Source organism: Carassius gibelio, chromosome B19 (assembly GCF_023724105.1).
Source record: "Carassius gibelio isolate Cgi1373 ecotype wild population from Czech Republic chromosome B19, carGib1.2-hapl.c, whole genome shotgun sequence".
In the NCBI taxonomy this organism is placed as follows: Eukaryota; Metazoa; Chordata; class Actinopteri; order Cypriniformes; family Cyprinidae; genus Carassius; species Carassius gibelio.
In genome coordinates, this window is record NC_068414.1 from 28,559,832 (window position 1) to 28,580,831 (window position 21,000).

Sequence of the window (21,000 nt, forward strand, 5' to 3'; positions counted from 1 at the left end):
TGAGTTTGGCACAGCAATGTAGGGTTAACGCCAGAAAAGAGCTGCTTTATTAACCCCAGGTAAAAAGCGTCGTTACCCCCGCTTCTAAATTACAAGTGGGACACTTAGTCCTACCTTTACCTGGGGTTAAACACAGTGTTAAAAGCCATCATGTGTGCGCACCATTCCATAGTTCAGCATTTTTTGCATTTCCTCAGACATTCCATGATGAAAATTAATGTTTGATACAAAATACAGAGTGATTCATTCTCAACTGTGTTTAATTTTTGCTCCGCTGTACTCTTCCTTAGATTCTGATCTCAAAAAATGAACTTCTGCGCATATAAATTCTGAAATGTGATCCACATCCATGTGTTGGCTCTTAAAACACTAATCCCAAAGCCACTAAGTGCACACGGGCGCTGTATATAGTGCTGAATTAATCTGCTGTTTTTGGCAAGGAAAGCTCATTCGTTCTCTTCAAGCTTAAAGTAGGCTCTTGTAACCTTCATTTTTTAGGCCTCTTCAATGGCCCTGTGAACAGGCCTATACCTGTTTGTAGAAAAAAGTAGTTTTTTCATAAGTTTGCAGTTTTCTTGCTCCGCCTGACTGCTGATTGGCACCTGTTCAAATCTCTGATGTCACCCCCTGCAGTCTCTTACAAGCTGATGTTAGTTTAGGCCTGTTTTTCACAAAACCCATAGTAGCATATGAGAGAACAGCATCAGCATTTTCTCCTGAAACCACAGAATGATTAACACCATGTTTATGCTTTGAGATGCAGTATGCCGAGAAGCTAAGCAAATGTTTTCTCTTGCAGAGTTTTGAATATGACTCTCTGTGCTGGGATTAAGAAAGATTCGGTGATCTGATTCAATGACCCATTATTGAGAAGAAAGAGAAAATTGCAGGCTTTGCTTTCTTCTCCACGACGATTTTCTGGTCCTGATCAATGAATCTCTCTGAAATTGTTAGCCAGGGCATGTTTAAAGCAAACAAGTGAAAAACAAACATGCATTCCCTTTAGTGTTCGATTGAGGAATAAAACTACAGATTTAAAGACATGAGGGTGAGTATATATATTTTTTTTGCGTGAACCATTACTTTAAGAAATTGTTCAACAAATAGATGCTAGTAAACAAAATGAATGGTAGTTATTTTCATTATTGGTTTTCAAGAATCACTGAACACAAGATTTTGTGCAACGTGGCTTTAAAAACAAGCACATTTGTCTCAGCTGACCTGTTTCAACTGCCTTTAGGGGTTAGAGACGCCACATTTTGTGAAATATAAGACAGGTCATGCTGCTGTTGTACGTCAAGAGACCTTTATGCCCCATACTTCACATTTGTCTGTTATGCAACGTGATACTTCTTCTGGTCTGTTATTGTTGGGAGAATGAACTGTATGTTCCTCATTTAGATTGAATACATGGTCCAAACTCAAACCAACAGTGACCCAAAAACGGATCTGGATGCTTAAGAAGAGAAAAGTTGGAATGTTGTTGTTTTATTTGATTATAAAATGGTGTTTAATTTAATAAAATATATACAAATTTAACATTAATAATTATACATTCACATAGGTGTTTTAAGTAAATAAAATATAGCCTACAAATAAAATATATTACTAAATAAATTATATTCTCTAATTCTGCATATTTGTATAAAGTAAATAGTACATACAGTGTTTAAGTATTTAGGCATCTTGTGGCAAATTTAGAGGACAGTGGCTACGAAAAAAAAAAAAAAATCAATTTGGCTATCCGTTAACATTTTCCAATAGCATGTCAATCCAAAGTTATGTCCGGCAAAAAATTAATTTCTGAGTTATTACGTTTTGATTACAAAGATTACAAAGACTAACATTATTTTCCCTTTAGAATAGCATGCACTGACGAATCATACACACTAGAACTAGGAATGTGAATCAATAATGTAAATAGCATTAATTTATGATTCTCTGTCGACTTGAAATGACATTCAGCGAAACCTCACGCACACCAAGCGTCTGAATGGCCTAAAATGTCAAAAAATGTCAGAGTAGTGTGCTGCCAGCATATGAACAAAGAGAAATCCTATCTGGAGTGCCAGCTGCCAAACTTTCTCTAGAGCCTTGTTAAAATAAATACGAATGGAAAAATGAGTGGAAGTGTAGATTAATGCCTGAAATCTTCAGCTCCTTTGAAGGTATGTGCGTCAGTGAAAGTAAACCTTATTGTTTAAGCTAATTAGCTCACTGTTTTGGTAACATGTGCTAGCAAGGTGTGTTTGTCCAAGAATCCAAGGCCGTGAAACACTCACAGCTTTCTTTCTCCGTGACACAGAAGTCTATATCCAACTATGCCTTTATTCGGACAGAAACCAGTAGAGACCATCTAAGAGTATGTAGAAGATAATAACTCCTATAAAATGGCTAACTTCAGTTGGTGTTCACCGCAAGAGTTTGTGTAACATGTTTGACTCAGTAGCTTATTACACTGCCCGATCAAAATCTTACTAGTGTTTATGGTTCTGGCCTGAGTGACTCATTTTCACCTCTTAAACCGAAATCTTTATTACATTTTTTTTTCAAAACTGCATAATGAACGGTTGAACAGATGTCTGAAATCAGCAGCTCTGTATGAAAATGGGTTGTATCAAACTAAGTAGGGTGGTCTGTGCTTTTGAAAGCTGTATCGAGGTTGATTTCTTCTGAAATTTTTGGCAAGCATAGCTTGAAATTCAATCACATTTTCATTGTCTGAACAAGAATTTATGCGCAATCCATCAAGCAGAGCTTAATTCTAGATGCAGCGGTCCCCGACCCCATTCTGAGAAGCTGCATGACAGTCTTTGTTGTTTAAATGGCTTGAAAATAATTATGGGGTTTATGTATTCATTTTTCTGATATTGTTGGACTGGTATAGTATATCTCTGGGTTTGGCTTTGTGTCTTTGAAATAGGATAACCCATTCAGCAGTGAAAATGGAGTATTATTATTATTTTTTTAAAATACATCAAAATATTCGCTTGTGCTCAATCCCCAATGAATAAAAAAAAAAAAACAAAAAAAAAAAAAAACATAAGAAATCCAGGTTTTACCCAGTACTCACAGAGACATCATAATGTTATTGTCTTTGTTTTAGGAACCACATCTTGTTGGAAGTGTCCCATGTTTACTCAGGGTTCACGGAGCCGTCTGCTTTTCAGGCCAAATGTGGTCCGAAAGCTGATTTCCCAATTTCTCGACGTGATATTTAGTGAGGCTTTAACACTGAGGAACTAAAATAATTTTTTGTTGTACAAAGTTTTAAGCTGATTTCAATTGATTGTTCAAATGCCCATTCAAGCAACAATAATGGTTTAAAAATCTCATCAATCGTTAATACATATATGAATCGTATATGGATATATATGCTTTAAAATACACATAAATACATACCTTTATAAAGAGCTCCTGTTCTCTGCCTACACATTAATGTCATCATTCATTTCTGTACAGTTTCTCCAACCCCCGTTCATGTTGGATAACAGTATGAGACATATGCTGTCTGAGGAAGACTTGTGTCATATTTCTCTCCACATGATGCCCATGCTGCGTCCAGACAAGTAGCTGCTGTTCTCCAACCTGCTTCCTGCGCCGATGACTGAATATGAGGAGAAGCAAATGTGATATTAGACAAAACGCATACATGAACAGCCTGTATTGATTTCAGCATATACTGTTACATTATGTGGCTTTGATCCAAGCCTCCTGTTGTGACTATACAGCCCCATCATTTTAAATGAATTGTGTTATCATCTAATGAATGCTCTTTGTCTTTTACAGCACATTTTATCAGATGAGTAACAGAAATGGGATACAAAGCCACAGTATTTGTCTCAACTTGCGCAAGGATAAAAGATGCTAAGCATATTTCTTGATCAAAGTTGTGTGTGTGTGTGTGTGTGTGAATGCAGACCCTCTCACAATGCGTATTTGTAGCTCAAGGACAAAGCTTAACATATTTATCATCAGCTCAAAAACAGATGTGCAGGACCAACTGAACGCTTTATCTTGAAAATAGAAAAATGCAGAAGTAACATTCTCAATTTTCAGGACATATTAAAAGCTGATAAGAAAGGGCCAACATTTTTTCCAGATGTGAGATGAATAATATGCAGGAAGGAGGGAGAGATCTTGGCCTCTTGTTTTTTTTAAGTCTCTTTGACACTCCAGTTGAAGTTCATTCAATTCAAGTGCAGTTCATTTTTTAAAATGAAAAAGATTTGTGGAAATACATTCCGCCCATTAATAACAGAAAACTATTTTGACTCCTCCGTTCAGTTTGTAAAGTGAAAATTGCATTTGCAGTAATGCACTTGCAATGGAAGTCTATACAGCAAGACAAAATGAGTTATAATTTGTATTAATACAATAAAAACTTACATATTACTCATTAATTATTTAGAATTTTCCAGGACCAAGATATATATAAAAATAACAATTTCCCCTAGTATTTTGTTACTGTTTTTTACAAACTTTTCTGCTATCTGTTCATAAACAGATGTCCTTTTTCCGCATCATACTGAACTCTTTGTCTTCAGACATCATTTTTCATACGGCTCCTGTTCTTTTGTCGCTCATTTGACTGACTCTCTGTGGTTTCTCCTTAGCAATAATGACTATTTAAAGCAAAAGTCCTCTAGTGAAGTGCCACTTATTCCTTTTAAACTCCCTAAACTCTTGAGGAGGTCAAACGGTTAAGAGAGGGGCTGATTTACAGTCGGAGGGTCAAAGCTCTGAAAACACACGGTCAGGGTGTGAGCTGCAGTGAGACAGCTGCTTTTACGGTCACAGACCATAAAAAAGAAGAAAGAAGAAAAGAAAGGCCTCTGGAGATGAGCAGGAGGAAGGGAGGAACAATAGTGTGTAGGAGACAGAGACAGACAGAGAGACGGAGAGAGAAAAAAGAGAGAGCTTTAGGGAAGGTAAACGAAGAACCGAGGCTGAAAGAAATGAAGAGAGAGGGAGAAAATGAGATGCTGCCGCACAGAATGAGACGGAGACAATGATAGGTAAATAAAACGAAAGAAGGTGTGAAAGAAAAGGTCATGCTGGAATGTACTATACATGAGGAGGGTATAAAATACTACCTGAAAAAACGTTTTTTTTTCATCTATTGCTCCATAAAATAGAGAAGTTTTAACTTCAGAATGTGTTGAGATAAACCATTTTATCTTTTTTTTTATCCTATCAATTTTCTGTGATATTTACAAAATTTGCAACTCTTTTTTTTAATTAATTTTTTTGTGGATTTGTCATTTTATAACAATAGTAATATACATTCAAATCTCAGATGAAATGTTTATAATGAAAAAAATGGGTTGCAAAATTGATTAAATGAATCTCTCATTTAGTAGAGGGTAGCTAGTTGACAAAATGTTGATTCTTATTAGTTATTAATACTAAACATTAAAAACGTACAAAATATTCCACATAAGTGTAGGACAGATGTCAATTATTAAAGACAGGGTTATCATTAAAACTGAAACTAAATTTAAAACCATATAACAATAGGCTATTTAATACTGTTTTGAGCTTGAAGCACACAGTCAACACAAAAATGTTTGAAAGACAGGAATGAACTGAATGAGATCTTCTAAAATGGAAGACAGTAACAGAAGAGGTGTGCATATGTTTACTGAGCCATCTGGCAAAAGCCCAAGTTTAGGCAGAAAACAAAGGGAAGAGTCACACCTGTGCGTTATCCTCCTGGATCACACAAACATGGTCAAACTGATGCCTCTGACCTCCGACCATTGTGATCTTTTTCCTGTCACCAGTGAAACATAAACCCTGAGAGACAAAATCCTTCACCCTATTGACACACAGACAGGACAATATGTGCTTTCACTCGGCTTGGGAATTATCATTGTCTTAAATGAGCTCATATAGTTCTGGTCTATGATGCTGAGTGAGCAAAATATACAATAAAGTAAGAGACACGGTTGGCAAAAGGAAGGAATACCAATACAACATTGTTTTGTATTCACTAAATAAATACAAGCAGGACAACTGTGTGAATGTCACAGGAAATGACATCACATCTCTGCAAAAAAAAATACAAGGTTGGCGACAGTCGCATTTTCTAAAAATATCATTTATTTTCACATAAGAATCTTCACATTAACTGTTTGTTTTTAGTTTTTTTTTTTTTTTTAATCAAAGGTCTCTTTTTTTTTATATAATCCTCTTTATATACATAATATACATTTTACACAATAAATGTACAAAATAAGAATATGAGGAAAAAAATGAAGTCAAAAAAAGAATGGTAGTGATCTAATGTTATTTGTATACGAACAAACAACTGCCTGGAATTGAGCTCAGACAGCTCCATCATGTCAGAGTCAGTGTACATACAGTATGTGCTGCTGTTCATAGTGCTTTAGTGGATTAGTGTTAGAAACGTCTGTCCTTCTCAAATTATAACCCCGGTTCAGTTTCCCCACACAAACAGTTCCTGGTAGTGTAGTATATGTAGATTAAAACAAAAATCGCAGACTTACATTGTAGTAACAGACTGATATATCATGCAGGTGAAGTAATCAGCAGATATCTAGTCATTTTGAGATTTATAAGACAATAACAGTGGCTAATTTTGAGAATTTGTATTAAATAATAGGTAAAGATAAATGGTATAAATTAAATAATTTGCTATTATTAAATTGCATTACATACTGTGTATATATATTGCAATTTAATGATTTTAAGTGTCTCATTTTCTAACATTAATTTGTGTTTTGCTTTTTTTTTTTTTTTTAAATCATATTGTTTTTTATTGGACATGGGCAACCCCATATACCCCCATAATCCATATAATTTGGGTAAGTAATATATATAATTAACATCATTAATATTTTGCATTATTTAGTATTGTCCAATTACCGATACAAATCAACAAATCAAAAATTACTTAAGTTGATTTCTGTGATAAAACTCTTTGCCTTCCAGTTGTCCATTTGAGATGTGTGTGTGTGTGTCTGCACTTTTCATTGATTGTGCTTGGCAGTTTAAATGCTCAGGGTACCACCGTCCCGGGACAGACTATCACATCGCCTCTGAATTTCATCCTCTCTTTTATCTTACATAATCAGAAATCCAAAGAGTTGCTCCTCTCTCACGTCTCATTCTCATTCATCACACAGTAAACATTTTTGCTCACTATATACAATAATTTGTTCTGCAGCACAACTAATAATTTACAAACTCTTTAAACAAGGAATGTACAAAAACAACACAGCATTTGTGAATGGAAGTGTTTCAGTGGGTCTGGTAAACAGTATCGGATGCCCCCGTTTTCCGCTGAAAGGGTGCCGGCCCTCAGTCTGACATACTCTATTTATTTCTTCAGACGTCCCGTCACAGGAACCAGCACCATTTCAGTGGGAAAGGGTTTTGTGTGTGTTCTGTGCTGCATTTCCAGGTTAAATCCAGGTACAGCACACAGTCTTGTAAAATCATGAGAAAATCGTGAGAATAAAACCCTCTGAGCTGATGCTACATAAATTAATACGAAACTCAATTATTTCTCTGGATCAACAAAACAGGAGAAAACAATAAATGGTTTGATCGCTCTGCTCCTTCGTTGAGGTCTTTGGCTCATTCTTGGCTTGCGTCCCCTCATTATGACACTCGAATAAACGGGTTGTCCATATTTGAAGTACGTGCTAATTAAAATCCTTCATTACTGTTTCAGTTGGTTCTTATCCTGGTTTTGTGTAGTCCGGCGTTAATATGAGGAACAAAAAATGGATAAGGGAATCCCTTTGCATGAACATTATTTCCAGAAAAATACTGACGTCTTGTTTTGTTTCTTTAGAAGTGTTCAAAAGGTCAAAGCCCTTTTATTCCAGTTACGATTCTCCACCAGCAACAGCGGTGTGAGAGCACTCCACTTCCTGTACACGTCTCCCAGTGGCCAGCACTGGGATGTAAAGAGCTACCCCTGTGTGCTTCCATCAACACAGGCTGCCGTCATTATAGTCTTTTGTATGTGTCATTTAGTCCAATGTTCATCTCACTGTAAGACCAGCAATAATAAAATGGGGAGTAGAGTTGTGAGAACAGTCCAGGATGCTACGGACATGGCGGAGTTTGTCCGCATGCTTTTCTGTACTTCAGGAAGAGCCACAACAGGATCATCTGTAACAGCGAAGCAATAAATACTTTGTTATTAGTAGTTGTAGATGGTATACAATGACAAGGCCAGAGACCATGATGTATGCATTTTTCATGTTTAGTTTTTCATTTTACTGAAATATATTATATATATTTATATTGTTACAAACATTTATATTTTAATTTTATTTTATTCTCTTATGCTAAACAAGGCTGAATTTATTTAATCAAAAATACAGTAAAAACTCAATTGGCGCGACCGTACCTGCTGGTAACCGATTAGACGGTGTGTGAGCTCCTCCCCCTGTGCCCACCTTGGTTCCGCCTCCTGTGCTGACCCTGGCTTCTTGAGAACCTGAATGGAAACAAACACCAGTAAATACACAGATCAACTGAAATCTGCAGTTTTAAGACCTGCCAATTCACCTACACACCACCAGGGTGGCGATACTCACCATCACTGGCAACTACGTCCACTCTCAGTCTCAGACACTCCTGTCCGTGGTGGTGCAGTGGTTTGGCTATAAAGCAAAAAAAAACGAAGACCATCAGGATTGAGGGAGATAAAAGTATAGAGAGAGTTAAATAAGTAAATGAGTAGCAGACAGGTAAGGCTAATTAGAAAGGAGGTTAATAGTGTTAGACATGTAGTAGTCTCTTTAGCAGCCATCTGGACCTGTGACCTGTGTCTGATCTCTTTTATTACAGTGGTGCAACTGTACTCAGATTCTTTAAGGCACACACTACCACTAGAGTTCACAGTGTGTCAGAGCTGCAAATCCACTTTAACTGCAACAGTGAAAACTGGATTTAGTTTTTCTGTATCTGCATTTGACATTGATCTTTCCACACAGTCAAAACAGACCTCATGCATTTTTATCCATGAAACGCTCCACCTTCGACTGCACAATGTTTGCACAATTCGATTTTTTAGGGTCTAAAGGGTCTAAATTGGGTTGTCGAATTTTGCCATTGTTAATTCTAGACCTCCATATTCAAGTCCACATGCTGGCTGGATTGTGCTCCTTGTGTTTCCGACTCCCCACGGATAGCCCATGGAGATGCCAGAAAGACACGTAGCGGTTTTGCTGCCAGTTTAGCAGTCCACAACATGAAATGAAATGTATTCATTACTGTTGTGCAAAAGGAGGGCTCAAATATGACTCATAGACTTAACATTCAGTGCATGGTTTGTGGGGCAATAAATCTATAACGGGTTTTCAGATGTTCAAAAGCATTTCCACCCCTAACCATCCTTCAAAATGATCAACCATAAATGTTACATTCATAGCTTAGGCCTGTACTCACAGATGTAGTAGTAGCTCTCGCCCTGTCGGAACTCTTTTCCCAGAGTAAATGGCGTGAAGCGTTGGAACTTCTCAGAGAACTTCTCGGGCGCGTGTGCGGCAAAAGGGTGGCCGCATTCCCAGCGCATCTGGTCGTAGGATTGTGGGCGGCAGGAGTCATAGTCTTCACGTTCCACCATATAGAGCACATAGCGCTCAGCGTCCTGTGATGGCACTTCACCCAGTGGGTAGTGAGGGCAAACGATGTCCAGGTAGTCATTCAGGCGTACCTCAACCGCATAGCTGTTCCGTTGGAACCTGAAAGAATGAGTGATAAATACTTTGTATTAAAATATAGATAACGCAAAATAACAAGACCATGAGACAACACCAACTAGCACTATAGATCTGCAGAAAATGAGAAAAACTCCATGTCCATCCCATCTGTGAAAAGAATTCTTCATTCAGAGAACTTTCACGGAACGTCTGACTTGAATGCCAAGCCTGATGCAATCACGTTTTCAATTGCACTTGCATTGATCTACAATACCATCTCAAAGACGACCAGACGGCAAATCACAAAGGGACGACGGCAGGGAAGAAAAGACAAAAAAATGTGAACAATGGAAAGACAGATGAGTATGTTGATTTCTTTGTAGAAGAAGTGCCCAGACAGATGCATGAATATAGATTATTCTGAACATCGGTTCACTGATCGAACCACACGCTGTCCGTAGTCAGAGAACAGGTCAGAGTCGACAGGAACATGGATGTGTTGGCGTGAATGTGTGCAACGTATTGATCTTGTTTGCCTTATGAGAGCAGAGTCTTATTTACGCGAAGACATTAGCAATCTGTCAGGTTGCATCACCAGTTGATGATTATTGACTATCTGCAGAAACACGCTCACCCTCACAAACACAAATGGAGAAATAAATCTGTGCTTGGTAAACACTCCCTTACTCATTACAGATAAACACATGCACTCCAGTTGACGGAGTCATACACACTCTGTCTACGCCACACTTCTCTCTTTCATTTGACATATGGAGGGAGGCGACGGAGACAGTCTGCCTGTCTGCTCCTCTCCACGCCCTACCTCTCGCCAGCATTTGCTTCATTCTTGGTTCTGCTCCTGTAGCTCTTCTGGCAGTATGCTATCTCTGTTTATGTGCTGCCCAATGATAGAAGAATGCCAGAGGTAGAAAGAATGCTCTCGACTTATTTATGCATCCGTCTATCATCGTATGCCACTTTAGCTTCCATATGTTCGCTTCTGAGGTCGGCTCAGGTTCAGACTTTTTTTTATTACGAACTTAATATCAGGCAGGTCTAAGATAAGCTATAAAAACTTTTTGGGTTCCCCGGGCACAAATTTTTGGATGGTGATCAGGTTTGTGCTCTAAAACTGATTTGTTTAAAAATGTAGTCTGAAATTTGCTATTAAAGTTCAAGTTTTATTAGTGATCCTTGTTAAGGCTTGCTAGCCCTTAAAGTTGCGATTAAAAGGAGCGGAAAAAAGTGAGCGATAATTTCTTTCATTTTTTGATGTACATCCAAAAGGATACTTGGTTCAGTTCAATTGTTGTCACAAGCTTGCACTTGACTGAAAAATAAAAAAGGGTTTAAGTGGACTAAATGATTAGAGAATTCATGCATATGTCACCAGAGAGGAGTTTTTGATTCAAGATTCTAACATGCATTGTTTAATTGTTCACAATGAGATCAATAACATGCATTCACAAAAATAGTTAATAAAAAAATAATAATTTCATTTCATTTCAATTTCAAAAACTTTCAATTTACCAAGAAAGGTTACTTATTATAAAGGAGTAAACCAAGAAGCCATTTCTAGAATATCATAAAGACTTGTGGATGGACTCTCTTCACTTGGACTAGTAAGTTATCAACAAAAAATGCCCTTGTAGTTGTCTAGAAGGCCCTAACAACCACATAGCAACACCTTGGCCACCACCCAGAACACCCTAGCGTTATGGTAGTGGGTCTTGCTCAAGCAATCACCACTCAGATTTTCTTTCGAAAGTGTAATACTCTTGCTAATGGAGTTAAGTATCAGTTGACACTGAAATATTGGAACACAAACCTCTCAAGGGCCTAAATGCTCCTAATGCTCCTAACTTCTGGAGAATTTCAGCTTTCCTCCTTGTCTGCTGGAAACAGCAGTAGCTATATTTCCCAGAGTGGGTGTTTCGGTCGGTGTGTGACAACATCCACACGTCTGCTCGATGATCAAAGTCTCCAAAGTCTGTCTCGTTCTCTCTTTTTCTTGTTTGTTGGTGGGGGGACCCCTTGGTCTTAGGACAGACGATCTGGCTCCAGACCTCTTCTAGTCTTGCACACACACATAGCCCTTTAAAGTGGCCTGCTGCTTTCACTCACTGCTGATCCAAACACACACACATAGAGCTACACTTAAAGTCAAACTTAGCACTCCCAGTCACACACTTCAATTCTCTGGAGGCTGTGTACGGGAGTCACACACTGCCGCATCTTTGTTTGATGAATGAAGCAAATATACCTCACCACCAATAATAATTTACATGTCTCACATTCTTTAACTGCTGTAACCAGATGCTTGGGAGCAGTCATCTGGCACACCAGCACACACACACCCTGTTAAAGCCCTGATTAAAATCTGTTTGTGGTATGGCCCCAATGTGTTCATCAAAAGGGGGACAGGAGGGGGGGCAATTAAAACACAAAGACTGGAATTAAAGTGGTCCCAGAGGGGGGCAATTTTGCTGCTCCCCCCTCAGCCCCCGGGGGCTGGGAGTCAGTGGGGAGGGTGGGAGAAAGCAGTGGGGGAAGGACCCCGTCTCAATACAGGGGTCAGCGGGTGCTCCCCATGTCAGTGTCCTTTCAAACGCTACAGTTACTTTATCAATGCCTTTATTCATACAGTAGTGCCATTTGCTCATTCTTGCATCATTAATCACAAATACTGGGCCAGACTTCAAATTGATCATCCATAGATGAACCTAAATCATTTAGGCTTTCTGTTTTGTCCTCTGATTTTTAGTTCCAGACTTCAGATCAGGCTCCATAATGGTATTAAGGTTTAACAGCTGAAATATTAAAAATGTTCTCGACATCTCAGTTTTAATATTGCAAATGACTATGCTTTATTATTATTATCTATGCTTTATTAGTATTATATTTTTTCTATTAGTATAATCATTTTAGTAGTACTACTATATTGTCAAAGCAGTGATACATTGTTAAAATAAAAGATAATACTTAAAACGGAATAAACAAATAGTAATAACAAACAAAATATTCCACCCATATACATATATATATATATATATATATATATATATATATATATATATATATATATATATATATATATATATATATATATATATATATATATATATAGAAAATATCAAAATAAATTAATATAAAAAAAATGACACCCCAGTTTCATCCTTATCTCTTTCACTTGAGTAAATAAAAGTGAGAATGAATGAACTCTGTGTTTGATTTATGAACGTGAAACCTGGCAGATAAAGAATGTGGGTGCTTGTGAGTCATATCCGTGCTTACCGTAAAATATGAATAGCTGAAGTTTTTCATCCTGAATTCATCTTCCAGTAAATATCAGTGGAAAGCTCAGTAGGAAGAATTGACTTAATGCCAAATGGGTGACTGGGTTAATCTCAAGTCTCTTAATCTTTAGTTCAAAGTTTTGTTTTTGTTGTTCTTTTTTAGCCCCTCTAAGTCTGTCTATCAGTTAGTCTCTCCTCCCTCTCCCTCTCTCATTTCAACACTCTATCACTTGCTGGAATGTCGGCGCTCAGAGAAAGGGGTTGGGGCAATCAGCGGGGGGTGAGAGGGTGAGGAAATACTCGGAGTCAGCAGTGCAGACACACACTAACACACAGATACAGGGAAGTTGGTTAATACTAGACTAAACTAGAAAACATTCTTCCAATATTCACCTGTTAAAAAGGGAAGATCTGAGGTATTTAAACGCCCACCCACACACACACAAACACACACACACACGCTCCAACAATAGGTCCCTGTCATTTGATCTGTGATCGTTTGTAGCTTTTACCACCTGATACTACAGTCTAAACGGTAATTAATGAAATTCTGCCCCTGCATCTGTTTAAATATCCATCCTTCACTCTCACCCGCACACCTGCGTTCGCTGGTTTAAACGACTATGTCATTAGCCCCAGTCGTTTTAATTCAGCGCTAATGCAGGCGGCGTTGTTCTGGGTGACTGGTTCGGAATGCAGTTGCTGCAGGATCATCGGCTGCTCTGTGCTCGGGATTACCCAGCATAGGTTGCCGAGGGGCCAGGGGCCTCATTCAGTTTAAACGCAAGCAGAAAGAGAGAGAGATGAGGTGCCCATAGCAAGCTCTTTTATTGTTCTGAAACACTGTTGGAGCGTTACAGTGCAGTGGTTTGGTTGGAAATGCAACAAAGGCTGGAGGGAGACAGAAAGAGAGCGATAGAAGGAAAAAGGAGAGGTGGTTCAGCCTGGAAAGGAAGATTTTGCCTATATTTTCACACACACAAAAAAACTTTTGTACTGTGCAGGTGTAAGAGAGATAAAGAATGCAAAGAATGGAAAAAAAGCGAGGAATCCTTTGATAAACCAGAGCGGGCCGCTCTTATGCTTGTCCTCGCCCTGACTCGGACCAGACCCACTCTTTCATCTTTTCTTCGATCCATCCATCTCTGTCCACTCTCTCGGTTCGTCTCTCAGCACTCAATAAGCCTGTCTGATCCCCCATTCATTCTCCCGGTAGCCCCGCCCTCAGGGCATTCTCAACCAATCAGAGAGCAGCTCGCTGGAATTCGAGGCTTGTTGGTTAGTGACCTACGCTTGTGGACACTAACTCTGTCCCTTTGCGATTGCCACGGCAACCAAATCCGACCGGTTCCTCCATTTGTGACAATATGCCACACTGGGGTTTTTCAATATATCTTGTTTACATACATCTTATCCCCATCAATCTTTTTCTTTCCCTTCAAACCGCTCAATCTTTTGTCCCTCAGCACCATTGATCAAGTTGTCAGATTTGCTTTCTCAAATGACTGAACTCATTCCTCTTTTGTGAAGAAATGGTGGTGTGTGATAAAGATCTACTCAGAAATGCAATGTTTGTGTCCCTTCATTTTTTTTTTATTAAGACCATCTAAGCTATGTATAATATCAAAAGCTACATTTTTAAACTCTTAATTCATACAGTGTCTTAAGAGCTGATTTAGGAAATAGCCATCTAACTCCTTGTTTGTCCAATCTGTCAAACTAATTACAGACCTGACCGGTCAACTATACCAACCGGTTCTGCTCAGCTCCGATGTCCTCTCAAAGATAAACGAATTACATAAATAAGAAACATGAGAGCACTCGGTGTAAAGGGAAATGAGAAGTACACAAGGCGACTCATATCGCTATGAAAATGGCTTCAGTAGTTCCTAGCATTGTTTAGGAAAAAGGCATCCTGCAAGGGGAGGGGCCTCTCGCACGTCCCGTAATAAAATGCGTGCAATGCGTCGTGGGAATAGACCTTCATCTAAAAAACCAGTCCATTCAAGAACAGTACAAACAACGAGAGTGCGGAGACAAAACCACATGGGGTTAAGACTGTGAAAACAAGATCAACAAATACACGCACACAAACTTAACAGCACATCCCTGACAAATATATAGCGTGTGATTGTAAAGTGCTGATAAATACCTTTTAAAAGATCGATCTGTGTTCTTAAATATGAGAGGAATGGATTAAACATCAAAGATGTTAAAACTGAGGTGAAGGGGCTGGGGGAGGAATGAAGGAACAATTCTGGGAATTCTGAGGCAGTCAAAGACATGATAAAACAGAAAGATAACTGGTTTACTGAAATTGTTATTAACAAATCATATTTGAAACAAAGTGCGATTGAAGCAATGAGTGACAAATGCGAGATGGGCGCGTAGGCACGTGTTTATTTCCCTAGAGTGAGCCGTAGACAAAACGACCACTTTCGCAAGCCCTTTAACTCGTGAGAATAATAATTTACAGAGTATGCGTGCGTACAAGGAAGTGTGTATCTGAGACTTGTGTAAGATGTGGCCCGCTTGCGTGCGCAAGTGTGTGAGAAAGGTATTGTTTATTGTACGCGCAGGATGTGCCGTTTTCCCGGGAAAACACTTGGCCAGGAAACTCACGCTTGATGAGGGAAAAGACCGTCTCCTCAACCTTTGGCCAGAGTTCACTTTCTCACTCATGTCTGGAAATCGCAATACGGTAAATCTCTTAGGATCCGACAAATATCACACATTTCACACATTATATAAAGAAAACACTTCAGGCCGATAGGACTGTATGTAGGAGCTTAAATGAACAAGGACTGCTGGAGAAGATTATCATGGGTCAGCAATCGGCAAAAAAGAGCCAAATTCAATTCACAAGACTAAAGATAAAGAGCTGATTACAATCTGGAAAAGGGATGAAGGCAATGAAGAGGTCAATTCTGTGGAATGGGTTTATATAGCTTAAAAATGTCTTAAAGAGATAGTCGTTCTAAATCCATACGACTTCTGTTCATCTTTTATTTTTTTATGGAATATATATGAAGATTTCTGTCCTTCCATTTAGGAAGTCAAATTATTTAACATTTTGAGCTTTCGAAAATTTCATAAAAAGTCAACATAATTAATCAAGCTGATTATTTTCAGATCATTATGTGATGAACAGATTTAATTTAGACTTTTATTCACACATAAACACTGATTGACAAACATACAAAGAGTTGATCAAATATGGCACTTGCTTGATCTTAATTTCTGTTTTAAAGATTAATTGAAGTCTTTTGAATTCAGAACAACACGAGGCCAATTTTCATTTTTGAGTGAACTAATCCTTTAAATTGAAATGTGTACTAAACCAGATGAAAAACAAACTCTTTATGGGTGGGAATCTGTAGAGCTTTGTGAATGACGGCTATTTGAATTCTGCAGATATCGCCAGAATTCGGATTCAGGGAATGGACGGAATAGCCATAGAGAAGGTGAAAGGGATGAGAAAAGGGGAGTGAGACAGGCTCTGGAGGTAATGACTGCCAAACCCAATAAAGAAAGGCAAGGAAAAAAATCTAACACCTCTTTTTCTTACTTCTTTCACAGAGGGAAAGGAAATAAGGACAGGAACTGAATAAAAGGATGAAAAGCGCTGGCGTCTATGGCTGAGATAAAAGGTAGAGGGAACGAGGGAGAAGCCAGACGGGAGATCGGGAGAGAGGTGGGCTCGAGTGGTGGCCTCCCTATTTGAAGACCACCAGAAAGAGTGACAGGCTACATAGAGTGAATGGCACTTCATCACTCACTCTCTCACTGTCAGCGAACATGCACGCAAAGATCTGATGAGTTTAATGCTAAGTGACATGCAGACAAAAGCAAAATGGCACTTTATCACCGGTTTCTATATCCACTTCTCCTCTCCGCACACATTTACAGACACGCACAGTGACAGACACACTGCATGAATGCCACTTCATTTCAGCAGTGAACTCTGGCCTGCGATTGGTCACACTAGCCCCTGGTTTTGTTCCCCTGCAGATCTGCTGTGGGAGCGTGCTAATTTGGCTGGAACGTATAACAAAAAAGCACTTAGCTGGCAAAACCCCACAAGCAAAAAAAGCCCTGTTCCATGGAAGAAGAAAAAAAAACACCAGTGAATGGGACATTTTGGGTAGAAAACCAAGAAAGCCCCATTTCTGGCAGAATTAAACCATGTAAAAGGCCTTTTTGCAGGGTGAAACAGTAACACAATGGGGTGATCGCGGACAAGCGGAGAAGAAACAAAAATGTGAGGAGGTCGGAGGGTTTTGGGGTACTGATGGGAGAGGGGAAGAGCAAAACGATCAAGGGAAAGAGTTAAAGAAAAAGAGCAGAGGAGAGGTTGAACTTTGTGCCAGTTAACCATGCGGTACGGGGCACACAGCCAGAGGAAAGGGAGGAGGTTTGGGAAGAACAGGTAGGAAAGAGAGGCCAAAGAAAGAGAAGAAATCTCTATAAGCCTTTGAGTGCTGATAAAATAACAACAGCAACAATTACAGAAAAGTTTTAGAATCCATAAGTGATATTAAATGATTAGTTCACCCAGTCATCATTTACTCACTCTCATGTTGTTCCAAAACCAAAACTTTTTTTTCCCCCTTATGTGGAACATAAAAGGAGGAATAGTAAATAATGGGCAAGCTACTCTTTGCTGTACAATTACAATAAATGTTTGCTTTCGCAAGGCATAAATAAAATATAATAAAACTGATTCATTTGTGCTATATTCCAAAATTCCTGACTTTCATGTAGTGACAAACCAGATCATTGATTCGGGAAGTATGAGATTCATGATCGAATCTGACAGAAAAGGTTTCATTGAAAATGTTCCACTTGAATGATTCGTTCATGAATTGGACTTTGTGTGTGTCTCTCGAACTTTCATGAGAAGGAAGCTAGGGTGTATATCACCATTTTCAGTGAAGAATGACTCAGTCTGTTCCTCACACAAGACTACCATGTGACGTCAGAAATCTTGGATTATAGCTGTTTGGAGCTCTTTTATGATAGGTTAATGATGCACTACTTATTTTCACTTATAGGTTTCAACTATATGAGGGTGAATAAATAATTTACTTTTTAATTTTGGGTGAGCTATTACTAGTGGTACTTCCAAATGGTTAAACACAGAGAAAAACACCCTCTACGGGAGTGAAGACTTTAATAGAGGAAGTTTAGTTAATAAATATATGAGTGAGTCAGTAAATCATAAACAAGGGTTGGATTACAACTGCTCACCAGGACACTCCTTAATCAGCTCGCACCTTCCAGTTGATCAGCTATTGACTGTGAGTAACACTACAACACATGTGTTTCAGCAAGCAGCTGCAAGCACATGAAAAACATACACCAACAAATTCAAACATGCACACTTACACCACCAGACTCAGAATCACCTCTCGTGCTGAAAAAAAAAAACAAAAAAAAAAAAAAACAAGCTCAGCTGCAATGGTCTGACGACCCTGAATTCAACCTTCCCCCAAGACTTATGCACACCCAAACACACACACACACACACAGTCGACCTGTGTATCAGAGAAATCAATGCATATAAACGCAACCTCCTTATACACTTAGGGACTGTATTTCATTAGTGGAATTATTTAAAAGAAAGAAATGAACACAGAACTGCAAAAAAAAAGTATCGTGCAAAGAAAGAAAGAAAAAAAGAAAGAAAGAGAAGTGCAGAAAAATGCTGAAATGCATAAAGAAAGAAGTGCACGAAAAAAGCACCTCCCCATCCCCTCTAGTATTTCTATGAAAACAGGATTAGACCAAAGAGAGAAAGGGAGATATAGAAAGAGGAAAAGATTAAGATATTGAATAAAAATAGCAAGTATGTTGATTACACAGGCAATAAAATGATCACTGCTGTTTGGACTTTGACGTACTGTAATCATTAAATCTGCTGGAACAAATGCTTATTGTTTTAAGCAGTGTCGATGGGTTAAATGTATGTATGTGTGTGTGTGTGTGTGTGTGTGTGTGTGTGTGTGTGTGTGTGTGTGTGTATGTGTGCTGTCTAATCAGTTTTAATTTTGTTATCAGTGTTTCTCTGCTAATTCACTGTCTTTGGGGTCTTGGAAATTTTAACACCAATTGTTCAGAGATGACAAAATCTGCTGTAATTGAGAATGATCCTACATTGTATTTGTTAGGTTTAGCCTTAATACATTTGATTCATTTGAACAAATCAGTTCATTTCAGTGAACCGGTTCAAATGATTTTTTTCTTTCTTCAAATTTTATTAACGTAGACCTATTTTGTATTATCAGTCAAAACTATTCTTAGAAGGCCACACACAAATGTAAAAAAAAAGTAGTTAAATACTCCTGTATTTATTTACATGCGCTACAGTTTATGTTTTGCCATATAACATTTCTCCCAAAGCGCGAAAAAAAATAATTGTACCTTGTACCACCTTACATAGCAGTAGCACCCCTGAAACAAAGTTCTTCCATTCATCGAGCGATCGGTGAGTCGGTTCAACTGAATCATTATAAAGATCCAGAACTGATTCGTTCGAGTCTTCCTCGTATCGGCAATTTGAGTTTTCTGCGCTGCGCGTTTTATTCGGAAAAGTTACTCAACATTCAACACTTTCAACACATCCTCGTATTTATTATTACATTTACTCGTATTTTTCTGTTCAGCTTTTTGGATTTTCACAACATTAATTAACAGCACCACTTGGCAGGACTGCTGTTGGGCTTACTATGGTCAATATGGTCGTAACCATAACTTCTACTATTCCTGTTAAGATGTGTACGATAACGAGCATGCAAACACCCAGCAAACATCACTTCTTCTTAAGAGGCAGATTTGTGCATCACATGTAGTCTACAAATAAAGTGATGGCAACAGATTATGAAGCAATAAGAGTGTCTGAATTATGCAATCTGTTACAGGTAAAGATGTAACAACATCACAACGTCAAAACGCTGCCACAAAGTAAACAAGCACGAGTCTCCTACTCCCACCATAAAATAAGAACCGTAAAAAATGCAAAGAAACATTCACACAAAGAGAAAAAAGTTTTAATAATTAACTCCAACTATGAAAAAAAGCCATATGATGCTAGAGTTTGCAAAAACGTACTAATAGCCTTACTAGCAGCGTTTCAGCGTTGAGTAGCCTAAATTATTTTATACTCATCACAATATTAATTTGAATGGAAAATTAAAGAATGGTAAAAATATAATAAATAACAAATAACTGACTTACTTAGGGTTGGTACTATTCCAGAAAACAGTGTGTCTCTCAGCAGAGGCGAGCAAAGGGCAGATACTCGCTGCGATGTATAAAAGCCACATCAGATCCATTATTATAGAGTCTCTGTGATTCAATCCAAATGAAGAAATTAACTAGCTATAGGTAAAGTTTCTTCTTCAGCCCTGTAGCTCTAAGCTGTTTTGAGATGCTAATATGCTGTTTGTACTAAGCGCTACAAAGATTGACAATAAATCAAAATATCCGTGTCTGTTATCTTTCTGGTCAGTACTGAATGAAACTTTATGCGCGTCGCATTTTGGTTTTGTTGAGAGACCTCCGCACAAGCCACGCCCCAACGCTCCAACATCCAACCAGCACACAGGAGTCCTTCCCCACATCGTAGAAGCAGTCGATCGCCCTCTACAGTACAGATGCATTGCAGTTCATACTGAGTTTGGGGAATTGATTGTTAACATATTTTCCGAATAAACTGCGAATAGGAACTATACTTAGAAATCCAACATGGTTATGGAACATCATATGATTAAAAATAAACAGTTTGTGTCGATTCCCTCCCAGCCAGTCAAAGTACAAGTACCAAGTACAAACTAAAGCTTTCTTAAAAGGACCCCATGTTACACATAGGGTATAAATGCTTTCATCTCCTCCAATCAACAAAGCTTTTATTTTAAATATGACTTTTTATTTTTATATAAAGAACAAGGCTTTGAAAATTTCAAACAGACTCAAAATGCAATGACTAGTCTTTGGTCAGTCCAGTTTGGTCTGTCTTT

General features: G+C 38.3%; 1 protein-coding gene across 1 annotated transcript; it reads right to left on the reverse strand.

Moving 5' to 3' along the window:
* Positions 1 to 6,744: 6,744 nt before the first annotated feature.
* LOC127979401 (ephrin-A1) lies at positions 6,745 to 20,496 on the reverse strand. The gene is made up of 5 exons (XM_052584814.1): positions 20,219 to 20,496; positions 9,433 to 9,728; positions 8,580 to 8,645; positions 8,390 to 8,479; positions 6,745 to 8,148 (listed from the first exon to the last, which is right to left on the reverse strand). The coding sequence occupies exons 1-5, from the start codon at positions 20,314 to 20,316 to the stop codon at positions 8,024 to 8,026; spliced, it is 675 nt and encodes a 224-aa protein (XP_052440774.1). The 5' UTR covers positions 20,317 to 20,496; the 3' UTR covers positions 6,745 to 8,023.
* Between the last annotated feature and the right edge of the window lie 504 nt (positions 20,497 to 21,000).